We start from the raw sequence: 14,216 nt of genomic DNA on the forward strand, positions 1-14,216 counted from the left end.
GTGATTTTGTTTTTATTTGTATTTATTTATTTGCTTGTAAATTGAATTTGCCAATAGAAACTTTTATCAATCAAAAATGTTGGTAATTGGTCTCTAGGACTCGGTATTGGACCCAAAAATCTGGCATGGGTCGGCCTCTATTGGAGTGTAATTGGACAGAGGGCAGTGGTTTACCACACATTCACCCACCACTCAGTGAGTCTACTGGCACCACTGCTCTTGGGGTTTGACTCTCACTGTTCTCCTTCCCCGGGTCAATTATAAGCAGACCTACACAGTAGCAATGTTGGTTCTACTGGTGGTTTTATATAGAAGGACTGAGGACAGCAATGATTAAGTGTGGTTCTTTCAGAGCCCTTGCAAAGGCCAGTGGTCCATGCCTCAAGCACCACAGTCTCTCAAGAGGCCAAAGTTAAAAAGCGTATTTGGCCCATTGTTTATGCCAGAACTGTAAATGTGAGATATAAATAGCAATGTGCATCACTTTTTTTTGCATAGGCTACTCTGATTTAAAGTTCACATTATAGCCATAGAGCTGAGACTTCTGTACGGATTAACATAATGCCTGTCAACCATACACAGTACAGTGTTCTCAAAAGGCAACCGTCAGTGTGTACACTTTGGAAGTTGTCAGTAGCAGTGTTGATAGCTTCCTTAGAATAGAAAAGAGGAGCCCTTGTTTTGTAGCTAAATCAAATGGGCCAACATTGTATTTGAGTAACAGCCGTCCTATTTGATGCTATACTTTCTCCTGAACCGGTCTCTAATTAGTGGGCTGCCTCATCCTTCAGCTGCAGGGGAACATCCCACGCGTCCCTATTCTGGAAGGCTGCAACTTCTCTGGCCCTCCTAATGACAAGGCACATGTGAAGGGAGTTAATGGAGATTCAAACCCCAGTCCCTCAAAATAGCCTGAGCTCAAAAACAACATCAATGCAACTGACTGCACAGTGCGCCAAGGATATATGCGTACACAAAGAAACACAATTACTGCTGTCTCTCTTTGAGAAACACCACGTGCACTGTGCATATCATGAAACCATAACAAAACATATCCTGGGGGGGGGGGAGAGGTTGGTGGATTCAAACCATCCAAAGAATACTTTCAAGAAGAAACCATCTTTGTGGGAAAAAAAACTAAACAAAAAACATCTGTATTTATTAAATCCTTTTGAAATGACATTTGACAGGATTTTTCCTCGAAATTGTAGCAGCAATAATAAGCAATAACAAGAAATAATTGTAAGAAAAAGAAAATATTTCCTTGCCTGGTCATTCATAAGCCTGATTGGCAAAGTAGCTCTTTAAAAAACGTGTCTCTGTGACTACAAAGCCATTTTACGTGTGGCATCATCTGAAACACTCCGTGGTCGGAACAGCTTTTGATAAGCCTGTGAGCTTTTCTCACACAATATGTTTTGGATGGAGGGAAGTCCACATCCACTGATGCGCTGGACTGTCCGACGACCCTCTGCATTGCTTTGCGTTTGAGGCCAGTACAGTTATCATACCAGGCAGTGATTCAACCAGTCATACTCTCAATGGTGCCTCTGTAGCAGGGACCTTTGGCTCCATGCCAAACCTCTCCAGTCTTCTTCCCCATATGGCCAGTGTCTACATCCCAGGTGAGATGAGGGTGTGCTCTCTGTCCAGCTTCCTGTAGTCCATGATCAGCTTTTTGGTTTTGTTGACTTTGAAAGACAGGTTTTTCTTTGGGCGCCATTTTGTCAGATTCTCTGCCTCACTGGCGCCTAGCACTGTCATGTCATCAGTGAACTTGACCACTACGTTGGAGCTGTGCATGGCCATTCAGAACGAAGCCCTGGGGGCTCCTGTGTTGAGGGTCAGGGGGCCAGTCAGAGAATTCACACCTAATTGCATCGCTCCGACAGAAAGTCCCTGATCCATTTCTAAATTATTTTTTTGTTGTAATGTGACTACAGTGCTCTATAAACATAGCATTAAAAAAAAAAAAGTCCAGGATCCAGCTGCACATGTTGGGGTTGAGTCCTACTTTAGGTATACCTGATACTGTTTTGTTTACTGTCCTTTATTAATGTATTGTACAACATACTATAAGAGTTCAATTATATCATGCCACACACTCCATAATATAAGAAATAACCCCTTCAATAATTTCACTGAAATGTACAATTTGACATCAGCACAAGTCATCATGCTGATGGCTTGTGCCGATGGCTTGTGCTGTTGATTACTTTAACAGCTAAATAATTGTGTCATGTTAAAGCTCTCTACCACGGTGGTGAAATTGTGCCCAGTCCCGTTCAGTGGCCCTCCTGGGATCACACTAATGAGGGTCACTCTCATGGTCAGCAGCATAAACTGTGCAAACTCTACTTAGTCACTTCTTGGCTACCGTTACGTTAGTAGCGGCTGAATCAAACAGACCAGTGTGGACCAGCTTCCACATGGAAGAAAGGGTCAGACCTCAATTTAATCACTTCCTCCTATTCAGGCTGGCCATGGCATATAAAACAATGACATCGCGAGCACTGGCATGATGTGAAGAATGTGGTGGCTGCTCTGTGTCATAACACCCTGTAGTGGGCACTGTTGACCAAGCCCAATTTTCAGCTGCAATTTTTTTTTCTCTCTTGTGGTTACAGTTTAACATTTTGCTTTGACAGCACCACGTTTTTTAAACAGCCATGTTAAACATCCATGATAATTCATCATATCTATCTCCATAGTAATGAGTTTCTCATCCACACACAGCTCACTGATGGCCACCGGGTGGCGCTGTCGACTATAGGTTACGTTGGCTGTTCCATCTCCATCTTCTGCCTCACCATTACTCTGGTTACCTTTGCTATCCTTTCGTAAGTATCCCATTCATGAGTGAACAGTTCTTCCATATGCTTTTTAATGACACATTTCAGCCTGCCTCAGAGCAGTTGAAAAGTTTAGACCATTTAGACCGTTTAGACCTGGTGTGCCAAAGACAAATTTCCATTTCATGTCAATTTAATGGACAATAAAGTTTCTTTATCTTATCTTATCTTATCCATGGGTTTTTAACAGGGGGATACTACAAGGGGGGTCACCAAACCATTATGTGATACTGTAGTAAGAACTACCGTAGTATCTCTATTCTGGAGGTACTATTTGCAGAAAAAACAGATCTACAATCTCAAATCGAGCTTGTAGATCGGCTATTTTCGGCAAAGAGGTTTGGTGTAGAGTGGGGAAAAGAGCAGGCCGAGTACAGAGCCAAAGGTCAAGTTATGTCTGAAAATACACATTAACATGAATCCAACACGGATGGATGAAGCATGTCTATGAAGCTATCTTTGAAATCTATGAAAAAGTTAAATCTGCATCACAATTTTACACAATATGTAGTAGAGGGTCCCTGTTATCTCTTTCAGCTAAGGGGTCCTTGGCCAGAAAAACATTTTGTTCCAGGGACCCCCAGAAGCAAAGATTTAAGTAAAAAGAATTGATGGACTCGCTTTCAAATATATATATATATGTTCAAAGATTTGCAAAAATGTTCAAGATAAAAAAAGAATATCAAATCTACAAGCTCATAGCGTGGCATGAAGTGATGCGCTATGAGCTTGTATATCTGCTATTTTTTAATGATAAAATATGGTTAAAGTGGTTACACAGATGCTTTCCTGGTTTTAATGGGTTAAATGAAACTGAGATTAATATTCCATCAAGGACCACATGGGAAACAAGTGTTGAGCACATGCATCCTCTACACGTGTTCTGTACACTGTAAATACCCCCTACCAAGAAAAAAAAAAGAATCAATCAATCAATCAATCAACTCAGCTCAAAGTATTATTTGCAACTATACTTTCACAAAAAAATGGTACGATCTGGACCTGAACCTAGTATACCGTACATTTATATTTATGTTTTAACTTTTATAGATTTGACACTGACTCTGAGCCAGTTTCATTTCATAAAGCCTAATGATGATGTCACTGGTAGGCGGGTGTCCACAGCCCTCCTATGAGACACAGACCGAGTAGATCTTTTTCTTACCATTTGATCATGAGCATTAGTGAGGACCAATTATATGAAGATAGGTTGAAAATAATCTTAATCTGCATAATCTTGAAACTTTTTAAACACAGATATTATGGAGGTCCCTGGAGATAAATCTTTTCCATACCTAATATGTATCAATTTGAGGGTCCTTCACATAAAAATGTTTGAGAACCACTGCCCTACATTTCTCCACAGGTCAGTGAGCACCATCCGTAACCAGCGCTACCACATCCATGCCAACCTGTCCTTTGCCATCCTGGTAGCAGAGATCCTGCTGCTCATTAGCTCCCGCTTTGACCCTGGCACGGTAGGCACTCCTCATTCACTGTGGATGATGATGATGATGATAATGGATGTCTTACAATGTCTTACATTGTCTTACACTTATTTCACGGCCTTAAAAAGATTTAACTGCAGATACATAGTGTTAGTGTTCAAATATAAAATTCGGTCTCAGAAGTCTAAACATTAAGTTCTCTTCACTGAATTCCTAGTTTGAAATCCACCTGGTCAAAGACTTGTATTTCAGTCAGGAACACTCACTAAGTTTTGCCAGCAGGAGCGTGTGGCCGCAATTGCAAAGCAAACTGATTACAGCTGAGCATATGAGACTTCCGTGCCCTGCATGAACAAACGCAGCGCTTCATTCGTTATCATTTTCTATTCTATTTCCACTGGTGAAATTTGTTTTATATTTCATTCTAATTGGTATTAAAATGGTCTTGATATGTGCAGTCACCCTGTTATAAAATAAAGAATTGATGATTCAATATGATGATTCATGCCAACAATAATGATGTTGATGATGACAAGTCAAGTTTATTTGAATAGCCCTTCATCTTTTGTTCAATCTCAAGGGGCTTTCAGGCCCACATGTAACATTCTGATGCATTTCAGCATTGAGCCTTTACTTCACAGAGCATCTGCTCTCCGCATGCTGTGGCGAAGACGCAATGTGTCAGCATCTTTTCTTCTCGTGGCTGTATTATAATTTAATAAAATTTAAAGGACAAAGAAATTAAGTGATTCTAGCATTTTCTTTTCTTGAAGTGCTGCTCTTTTCCTTCCTTTTGGAGGATCTCTGTACAGATTATTTCATCACCTGGTCTTGTCTCTCTCCTCTCCCAGCTCCCCTGTAAGGTCATGGCGGTCTTGCTTCACTTCTTCTTCCTGAGCGCCTTTGCGTGGATGCTGGTGGAAGGCCTCCATCTCTACAGTATGGTGGTCAAAGTCTTTGGCTCGGAGGGCAGCAAGCACTTGTACTACTACGGCATTGGCTGGGGTAGGTGTGGTCAATTTAATCTGAAATGGGAAATGTATTTGTTGAATAAACGTACTACACAAAAAAGAGTGGAAGATGATAGTGTTGCCAAAAATGTCCATAATGTAAATAGTGAAGGGAAAGCCACGCAATGTATGATGCAAAACAAGACTATGGCAAATCCTAGTAACTGGACACTGGACAGTGTATAAAATGCTTGAGGAATTCAAATGTCTGAGGAAGAGCCACTTGGGCTCGAAACGTCACGTACGATGGTGGAAGAAAATACATTTAAAGACTTTTGGAGCATGATCCAGTGTGCGGACTCTATTATTCTTACATTTTGACTTCTGCCCTGCACCTGGCACTTTAGAGTGGATGTGCGTGCTTGTTCGCTTGTTTAAGGAATTCAAATGTGAAACCACGGATACAGGAATAGTGCTGTAGTACCAATCATAGTGAAAGGGTTAATTCAATGCATTCCAGGCAATTAACATATTGCATTGGCTTACAATTGCACACCCCCGCTATGACCATTAGTTCTATCTTGTCTGTACATATTGTAGCTGCAAACATTAATTTTATCTGAAGGGGAGTTGTTGTACAGCAAAACTCTGTTAAACATAAACATCCAGATTTTATTCATATATAAGATGTTGTAGGTTTTCTGTAATAGCACATTGAATATTACTAATAATAATCCACTTGGTTTAGCACAACAACCACATAGAATAGAGCATGGTTCACTAATGTGCTAAATGATATCTATCCTTGTGTTTTTTGACTAGTTTGATGATTATGCATTTATTCTTTGCACATCACGGTTCATCTTGTAGATTGGCGCAGCTCTTGGCTGGTGTTGTAAGAACAACACCAGCTGAGAACTCACCTAATATGATGACTTAATTGGTGAGCAATTTGCTATTCATAGCCGTAATGTCATAGCCCACTGTATTTTGGACGTCAGCCAAGCCAGGTTTGTGATGCATATTCTCTGAATAGCACAGAATGATGTCCATCTATGTCCTCAGCAATCCACCTGGGATTAAAATGCTGGACAGGCACCCCGACTAACCTGTATGAGTCTCTAGTGCAGCAACAAAGAACATAATCCCCTGCCGGCTGGAGTGCCCGGCCAAGCCGGAGGCAGCATCGAGGAATCAAACCAAATCCATGGTGGTGGAGACGTCATTCCCAGACGCCTGTCTTTTTGTTCATTAATGTTTTGTTTTATAATTTTATTTTAAAACAACTCCCAATTTCTTCAGAGATGTTTTCCCTCATCCCAGGCTTTCACTGTAAATAAGAATCGGCTCTAACCTGCCTGGCTGCACAAAATATGACGGAAATATGAGTTCATAGCATATAGGCAGATAGAGAAACAAAGAGATAAACTATACTTTGTTGGGCTGCTGTCCCGTCCACATGCTGAAGCGATTAGTGGAAATAAGATCCCCTTTTTATTATTTCCTCTCTTTTTGCCAAAGTAATTTCTCATTCTGTGTGGCCAACTGCAAATGAACTGCTGGAAAGTTGTCCAGTGGTTTGAAGTGTGGCGCTTTGTCATGGAGGGTAAAAACACTAATTTTGTAATTAACAGCTCTTGTTATTATCCTTGATAAATCCAGCTGACCCTGTTTCGACAATATTGTCCCTCAAGGTAACACTTTAATCATCATGTAGAGGGATTAACTGGAAATCTCTGGACTTGGCAAAGCAAAAGGTTATTACTCAGATGAAAGGCTAATGATGAACCAGTCATGCTCAAGGAAATGAACAAGGAGTGTTACAGCAACAGAGACACTATCAAAACAGGGACCTGGATCGAATCGTGTACACACGTTTCAGGTTTTGTTCATTTTCAGTAGTACCAAATGTGTCGGGTCTGTCATTGTTGCACAACAATTTAATTTTAGTTTAAACTACTTATTTAAACTACTTTGGCAGACATCTGACAAATTGATAGCTTTTACCAGTATTTTACCAGTGTAATAAACTCACATAGATAAGGTATCATAGATTTGGTAAGCTCTATTAACGGCAATAATAAGTTCCTTTGGCATTTATTTTTCTGTCATTTGTTTCTCCTACCAGGTTCTCCACTAGTGATCTGTGTGGTCTCTATGACATCCGCTCTGGACAGTTATGGTGAGGTTGACAAGTAAGTACCAGGACCAACAACTGGGACACTTGGGCCAGCAGCAGGGTCAGCCAGACGCTGAAACCTTGTATCTCCATATTTTTACTTTTTATTTTTTTTCATACATTAATGTCCTACTTCGTCATACCACACCAGCTCAGTGGCCTTTTGGTTAGAGTGTCCGCCCTGAGACTGGGAGGTCGGGGTTCGATCCCCGGCCGGGTCATACCAAAGACTCTAATAATGGGACCCAGTGCCTCCCTGCTTGGCACTCAGCATCAAGGGTCGGATTTGGGGTAAGTCCCTGCGACATACCCAGCGTCATGTCCAGGGGGTGTACTTGTACATCATGTTGCCTCACGCTAAGGAAACAGGAGATAGGTTCCTGCCTTATGGGCCTCAGAAATCAAGGAGCTTTAGGAGCTTCTTTAGGAAATCTGCAAGGCTTTACTTACTTACTTACTCGTCATACCACAGTGTCACACAAAAGTAGCAAAAATTGCAGCTCTTCAAGCTCACAACGCGTTGTGAGCTTGTAGATCGGCTATTTTTGCTGTTTGGGATTTTGTTTTAGTGAAGGTGGTTAAAGGAGAATTTTGGACTAAAGTTTTATTACCTTTTCTATGATGTTATGATAACTCCACCCCTGGTCCGCTACAGCTTAAAATGTGCGCGGATAGGCCTTAGGTTAGATCACATATTTTAATAGCTTTTTTTTTTTTTTTTTTTGTGAGAGATCTGATGTTCATAGTGATGGAACACTATGCAACCAAAAAAAAAAAGAAAAAAGAAAAAAACAGTGTTCTGTCGCTATGAACGTCAGATCTCTCAAAAAAAAAAAAAAAAAAAGCTATTAAAATATGTGATCTAACCTAAGGCCTATCCGCACACATTTTAAGCTGTAGCGGACCAGGGGTGGAGTTATGAAAATGTTCTACTGTACCATTCATCCTAAGATATCATAACATCATAGAAAAGGTAATAAAACTTTAGTCCAAAATTCTCCTTTAATTCTTTGTGTGGGCTTTATAAAAAATACATTGGATCGATTAAAACACTGGTTATTAGCTATACGTTTTGGACATACAAGGTTTCCACCCGACAGCAATGATTTTATCCTGTCAGACGATTATATGGATTCTAATTCAATGAATAAAAGCTCAGGGAATTGCATAACAAAGACATGACCAGTGAAAAGAAAAATTACAGAAACCATGCGTGACATGTAATGTAAACATGTGGGACCTGTTTACATTACAGCATTGTAGCATTACACTCTTAGGACATGTCATTTTTGTTTCACATGGGAATTTATTTATATTTAATAGTTTTTTGTTTACTATAAACCCATGAGCTTCTAACAACTCCCTTCTTCCTTTGTGCCCCACTCATTCAGCTGCTGGCTTTCATTGAGGAATGGAGCCGTCTGGGCATTCGTGGCACCAGCACTGTTTGTCATTGTGGTAAGAATTATCTAAGTTGTCAAGTTACAAAAATAGCTGATCTACAAGCTCACAACGTGGCGTATCGTGAGTCGTGCCGCGTTGTGCGCTTGTAGATCGGCTATTTCCGGTAGTTTGGGGTGACACTGTCATACGACAAAGAATCAAATAAAGATTAAGTGGTTAAATGATGACCAATAGAATTAATTTATGAAAAAGATTAATATTAAAAATAAATACCCTAACTTAACTGTCACACTTAACTGTAGCTTAGCAGTCCGAAGCCCTGCGCAAAAAACAAGACGGTATGACTCCCAAGTGGATCTCGGCAACGCTGTCTCACAAAAGAAAGTAATATTTTGATTTTTTGGGACAATTTTGACCAAACGTCAACATGTGCCTTAAAGGGGGGGCAAAAAAGTCACAATATGACTTTTGGGGAATATATTATTTACAATTCTCGGGACGAAACTCGGACACGGCTGAGTCAGCTCAAACGGACTTCGCAACAGTCTGCACGGCGACTCGCTCGCTTTAGCTCGCTCGGCGTTGCCTCCCGTGACTCAAGTCCACTTGAGATGGCGTAGCTCCGTCGTTTTAACAGTTTTGTTGTCGGATCGCCAAAAACGCTGAGAACTGGATTTCGGCATTCGCTGATGCCCTAAAAGTCAACATGTTCCTTATTTGCCCCCCCTTCAAGGCACACATTGACATTGGTCACTAAGTCACAATATGCCTTTTGGGGAGTGAGACAGTGTTGATCTCGGACATCATGCGGCTAGTCTATGACTTCTTGCTAGAAATTTGGCTCTGATTTGACAGCCGTTTGCAAGATTAGCCCCGGAAAGACAGACAAACTAACAAACAAACACACACACACACACACACACACACACACACACACACACACACACACACACACACACACACACACACACACACACACACACACACACACACACACACACACACACACACAGACAACACCCTCTTCTAGACTGTAAACATGAGAAGTGTTTTGAGAAAGTGTGAGATTCATTACACTACAGTGGCTCAGGAGGTAGAGCAGCTGCTTGGCCTGCTACCCATGGGTTGTTGCCAAAGTGTCCTTGAGCAAGACACTTAACCCCTAACTGCTTCCCATGATCAGATTGGTGCCTAGCATGATTTCCTCTGTTGAATTCACCATTCAACATTACTGTAAAGCGCTTTGATTGAATGAAGGCGCTATATAAATGCACCATCTATCTACCAATACTTTCGTATCTTTGACTAAGAAATGAAAGGGAAAAATGACCTTCCTCAGGTCAATGTCTTGATAGTACTAATCTCTAATCTATCGGAATTAAGACAGGGGAGGGGGGTGACGGGGATGGGGTGATCTTTGTCCTCCTGGCACTATGTCCTCCTGGTGGGGGCTCTTCACTGGCAGGTACAAAAGCAGTGGCAACACAGAAATGTGTGGGGACTGTGAGTTAATTGGCACAAATAATCAATTGGAAATTTGGAAATTGGTAAATATTAAATAAATAAAATTAGTTAATTTAATTTAACCCAATGCATCACTGTCTTTGTGACTTTCAGGTGAACATCGGCATCCTTGTATCAGTGACAAGGATCATATCTCGGATCAGCGCTGAGAATTACAAGGTTCACGGAGACGGCAATGCAATCAAGTGAGCAATTCACATTGTCATGGCTACATTACTAAAGCCTGAAAGTTTCACAGCTCTCAAGCTCTTACAGCAAACACATTTGTTCCTTTGTCCGTCTCTAGGCTGACTGCAAAGGCAGTGGCCGTGTTACTGCCGATCCTTGGCATTTCGTGGATTTTTGGAGTCCTTGCTGTCAACACGCAGTCTTTGCCATTCCTTTACTTTTTTGCTGTGTTCAACTCATTACAAGTACGTTCTGAAGGAGAAAATTTGTCATTGTATTTATGTGTTTATTTTAGAGTTTTTGTTTTGTTTTACCATTTCATTTGTTTTCTTTTAACAATCACTTTTCTGTTTTTTCATGTAGGGATTCTTTGTCTTTTTGTTTCACTGTCTTCTCAACTCTGAGGTAAATGCCATCATGGTACTATGTCTTGTTTGTCTTCATGATTACAGTCCGTGTCCATTCTGAATCCAGAGGTTAACAATTGTTTGGCATCATTGTTTCTTACCTGTTTCTGCAGGTCAGAGCTGCTTTCAAACACAAAACCAAGGTGTGGTCTCTGACCAGCAGCTCCATCCGAAACATAAATGTGAAGCCCTTCAACTCTGATATTGTGAGTGCTCACTCATATGAAAGGAATATACCTATATACACCCTAAAGGCCCTGACACTGAAAGCGTCATTGATGCGAGCGTCCCTGACACACTAAATCAATCTCCCTTTCAGGATTGATAGGGTCTTGTGCGCTTCAGCGCGTCTCCCTTTCATTCAGTCATACTGTATGCTATGGTCTTACTTCTCTGGTTTCTGTTAAAGTGAAGTTGAACTCTTGAATTGACTATTTCAATGACTTGAATGAATGATTTAAGAAGTGTAAATTCCTAAATCCCCATTCAAGAATTCCAAAGAATTCTGGCCCCACAGTGGTAGAATGAACTCCCCACTGATGTCAGGACAGCAGAGTCACTGCCCATCTTTCGCCACAGGCTGAAAACCCACCTCTTCAGGAAACACTACCCTGACCCTTCCTCTTAGCCTTGCCTACTTGTTGTCAATTATTTGTATGAGCTCTTGTCTTATTGGAACTTGTTTATTTGATACACTTTTTTGTTTTAGCTCTTGCTCATTTGATTTTCCTATTTGTCTCATCTGTTTAAGAAAGTAGGTATAGCTGATATATTGCACTTTTACTTTAGCGCTAGGTATGCTCTTAGTTGCTTGTTTTAGAAGAGAATGCACTTAAGACTTCTGGTTATTAGTAGTTTTCTTGCCTACCTATGTTGAATGCACTTATTGTAAGTCGCTTTGGATAAAAGCGTCTGCTAAATGACTGTAATGTAATGTAAGAAACAACTATATGTCTCAGCCTGACTCTCTTCTCACCATTTTTTAGATGAATGGAAACAAGGATGTGTCTCCCACCAAGATGAACACTTGGGACAAAAGCACCAACTCAGCCAATCGTATCGACCTCTCCGCCGTATAAAGAAACACAGATCACTGTCAAAGGCAGAAGCAGGAGAGTGATTGACATGAAGTTCATGCAAGTGTAGATTCCCAAACACTGGCCAGAGTATTGTTTTCCATTATTTTATGTAATGAACAGAACACTCTTGCGGACTATTGACTATCTTCAAAGACAAACAGACTCAAAGGACTGTGCCTAATAACTGCATTTTTAGATATCTTATGGAACAGGGGCTTCTGAAGAAACACTAGGTCAGTAAACTGACAGTGAGCTTTACAAGCTTTCACTATGTTCTGTGATCTGACATAAATTAATGAATGAACCATGAAGTGGCTTGATTTGAAAGTGCCTTTTTCTCCTCTGTCTATTATCCAAAAAGCCCAATGTACAGAAGTGTCTAGTCTGAATTGTTGGCTAGTCTATTTAGCCTAGTTTAAAAAAATAATAATATAAATGTCCCTTTTTAAGTACAAAGGAGAATGTTAACATATATGAATGAAGCATATCCAGTTGTCGCTGGTGCAGGACAAGATAAGCAACAGTTTAAAAAAGGAAAAATATTTTTGGTGCATATTTTTCCTTTTTTAACCTTTTAAGTACTACCACGTAACTCCACCTGCCTTTACATGCTTTACGTGTATACTGTATGTGATAGTGGATAATCTGAAGGCCTACGGTAATTACAATATTATGATTTTGACAGGGTTATAGTGGTGTTCAAATTTGTGACCTAGGTCCGGGTATATGAAGGTTAAAGTTAGCAATTTTATGTTTTACAACATATATTGTTAGTATTATATCATTTTTTTAAGAGGTCCATTAGAATGTCTTGATTAGCTCTTAACAGTATTTGATACGGAATCCACATATCGCCTACTCTGTCTGTGTTCCTGTACTCATGTGGTGGGATGAGCCACACCAAAATGTTGTTAATTCACAAAAGATTAGCCAGTCAATAACAAAATAATTATGTAACATATCTTTTGTCAGTAGAAGATATTGAAGTAAATCAGACACCACATTCTGATTCTGAAGTATTTATTTATTGTGATTCAGATAGAGCTGCATTAATGTTCCAATTTTCCAATTTTGCAAAGCACAGCTCAAGAATCACTTATCTTCTCATTTTGCTCAATACTGTTTCTCTATAATTGTGTTTAATGTCATCATGAAACAAAAGACTATGGTATTATGTAGTACCTCACGTCCTAGATAGCTGCATTATTTTGTGCTTTTTAACGACTAGTGAATACTTTGTGTTTTGGACACAATTCTGTGAATTCCTGTGTGTGTGTGTGTGTGTGTGTGTGTGTGTGTGTGTGTGTGTGTGTGTGTGTGTGTGTGTGTGTGTGTGTGTGTGTGTGTGTGTGTGCGTGCGTGCGTGCGTGTGTGCGCGCGCGTGCGTGTGTGTGTGTTGTTCAGCTGTTTCTGTTGCTAAGGTTCTCAATCTTTATCCGTAAAATATGTGCTTTACAAGTGATGGCTTTAATGTGAGTCAAATCAGATGCTTTTTTATTATCTTGATAAAGCTGTGAGATTGGAAGGGAGATAAATGGTAAATGGTGCATTTATAAAGTGCCTTTATCCAGTTCTTTACAATGTGCATTACATTCACCATCCACACACCGATGGCGGAGGCAACCATGCAAGTTTCTTGCTCAAGGATACTTAGACACTAAGCCAGGAGGAGCTGGGGATTGAACCAGGAACCTTTTGATTCCCAAGTGGTCGCTCTACCTCCTGAGCCACTTTAAAACATGTTTTAAAGTTCTTGATTGATCTTACACTGTAAAAACATATATATAGTTTCTTAAAACAGGATTTACTGTAAATCACTCACTCAATTACAATTACATTCTATGTCACGTTAGTTAATTATTCTAAAGTAGGTTAGGCCTGCCTGTTTCAAAAGTCATACCGTAATGTATTGTATATTGATTTTTTTTTCTAAGGTACTGTGTTCAAGACTGTCCTCTGACTTCTATAATATGTTTATTAAAACTTATATGACAAAAATAAAACATTGAAATGTAAATTTGTTTAATGCTGACTATTATCAGTGGTATGGAATCAACTTTCTTGTCACATCACAGGTTTACATTTGTAAAGAAGTGTGTGAAATGTTTGTGCAAGCTCCATCGTTTTGTGTTATTTTCAGGAAGAAAAAAGAAAGAAGAGGGGGGACAGGGAGAGTAAGGAGAAAAAGATAAATCAAACAAAAGA

General features: G+C 40.1%; 1 protein-coding gene across 1 annotated transcript in view; it reads left to right on the top strand.

The window, feature by feature from the left end:
- adgrd1 (adhesion G protein-coupled receptor D1) overlaps nt 1-14,007 on the top strand; it is a 43,948-nt gene extending 29,941 nt beyond the window's left edge. Inside the window, exons 16-25 of the mRNA XM_080432551.1 lie at nt 2,737-2,840; nt 4,219-4,330; nt 5,152-5,305; nt 7,379-7,445; nt 8,821-8,887; nt 10,451-10,542; nt 10,644-10,770; nt 10,889-10,930; nt 11,046-11,138; nt 11,919-14,007. Coding sequence (XP_080288677.1) covers nt 2,737-2,840; nt 4,219-4,330; nt 5,152-5,305; nt 7,379-7,445; nt 8,821-8,887; nt 10,451-10,542; nt 10,644-10,770; nt 10,889-10,930; nt 11,046-11,138; nt 11,919-12,011 — 951 coding nt within the window. The 3' untranslated portion in view covers nt 12,012-14,007. The remainder of the gene's footprint in view (nt 1-2,736; nt 2,841-4,218; nt 4,331-5,151; nt 5,306-7,378; nt 7,446-8,820; nt 8,888-10,450; nt 10,543-10,643; nt 10,771-10,888; nt 10,931-11,045; nt 11,139-11,918) is intronic.
- The last annotated feature ends 209 nt before the right edge of the window (nt 14,008-14,216 follow it).

This window comes from Gymnoscopelus braueri, assembly GCF_963280865.1.
Source record: "Gymnoscopelus braueri genome assembly, chromosome: 7".
Classification (NCBI taxonomy): domain Eukaryota; kingdom Metazoa; phylum Chordata; class Actinopteri; order Myctophiformes; family Myctophidae; genus Gymnoscopelus; species Gymnoscopelus braueri.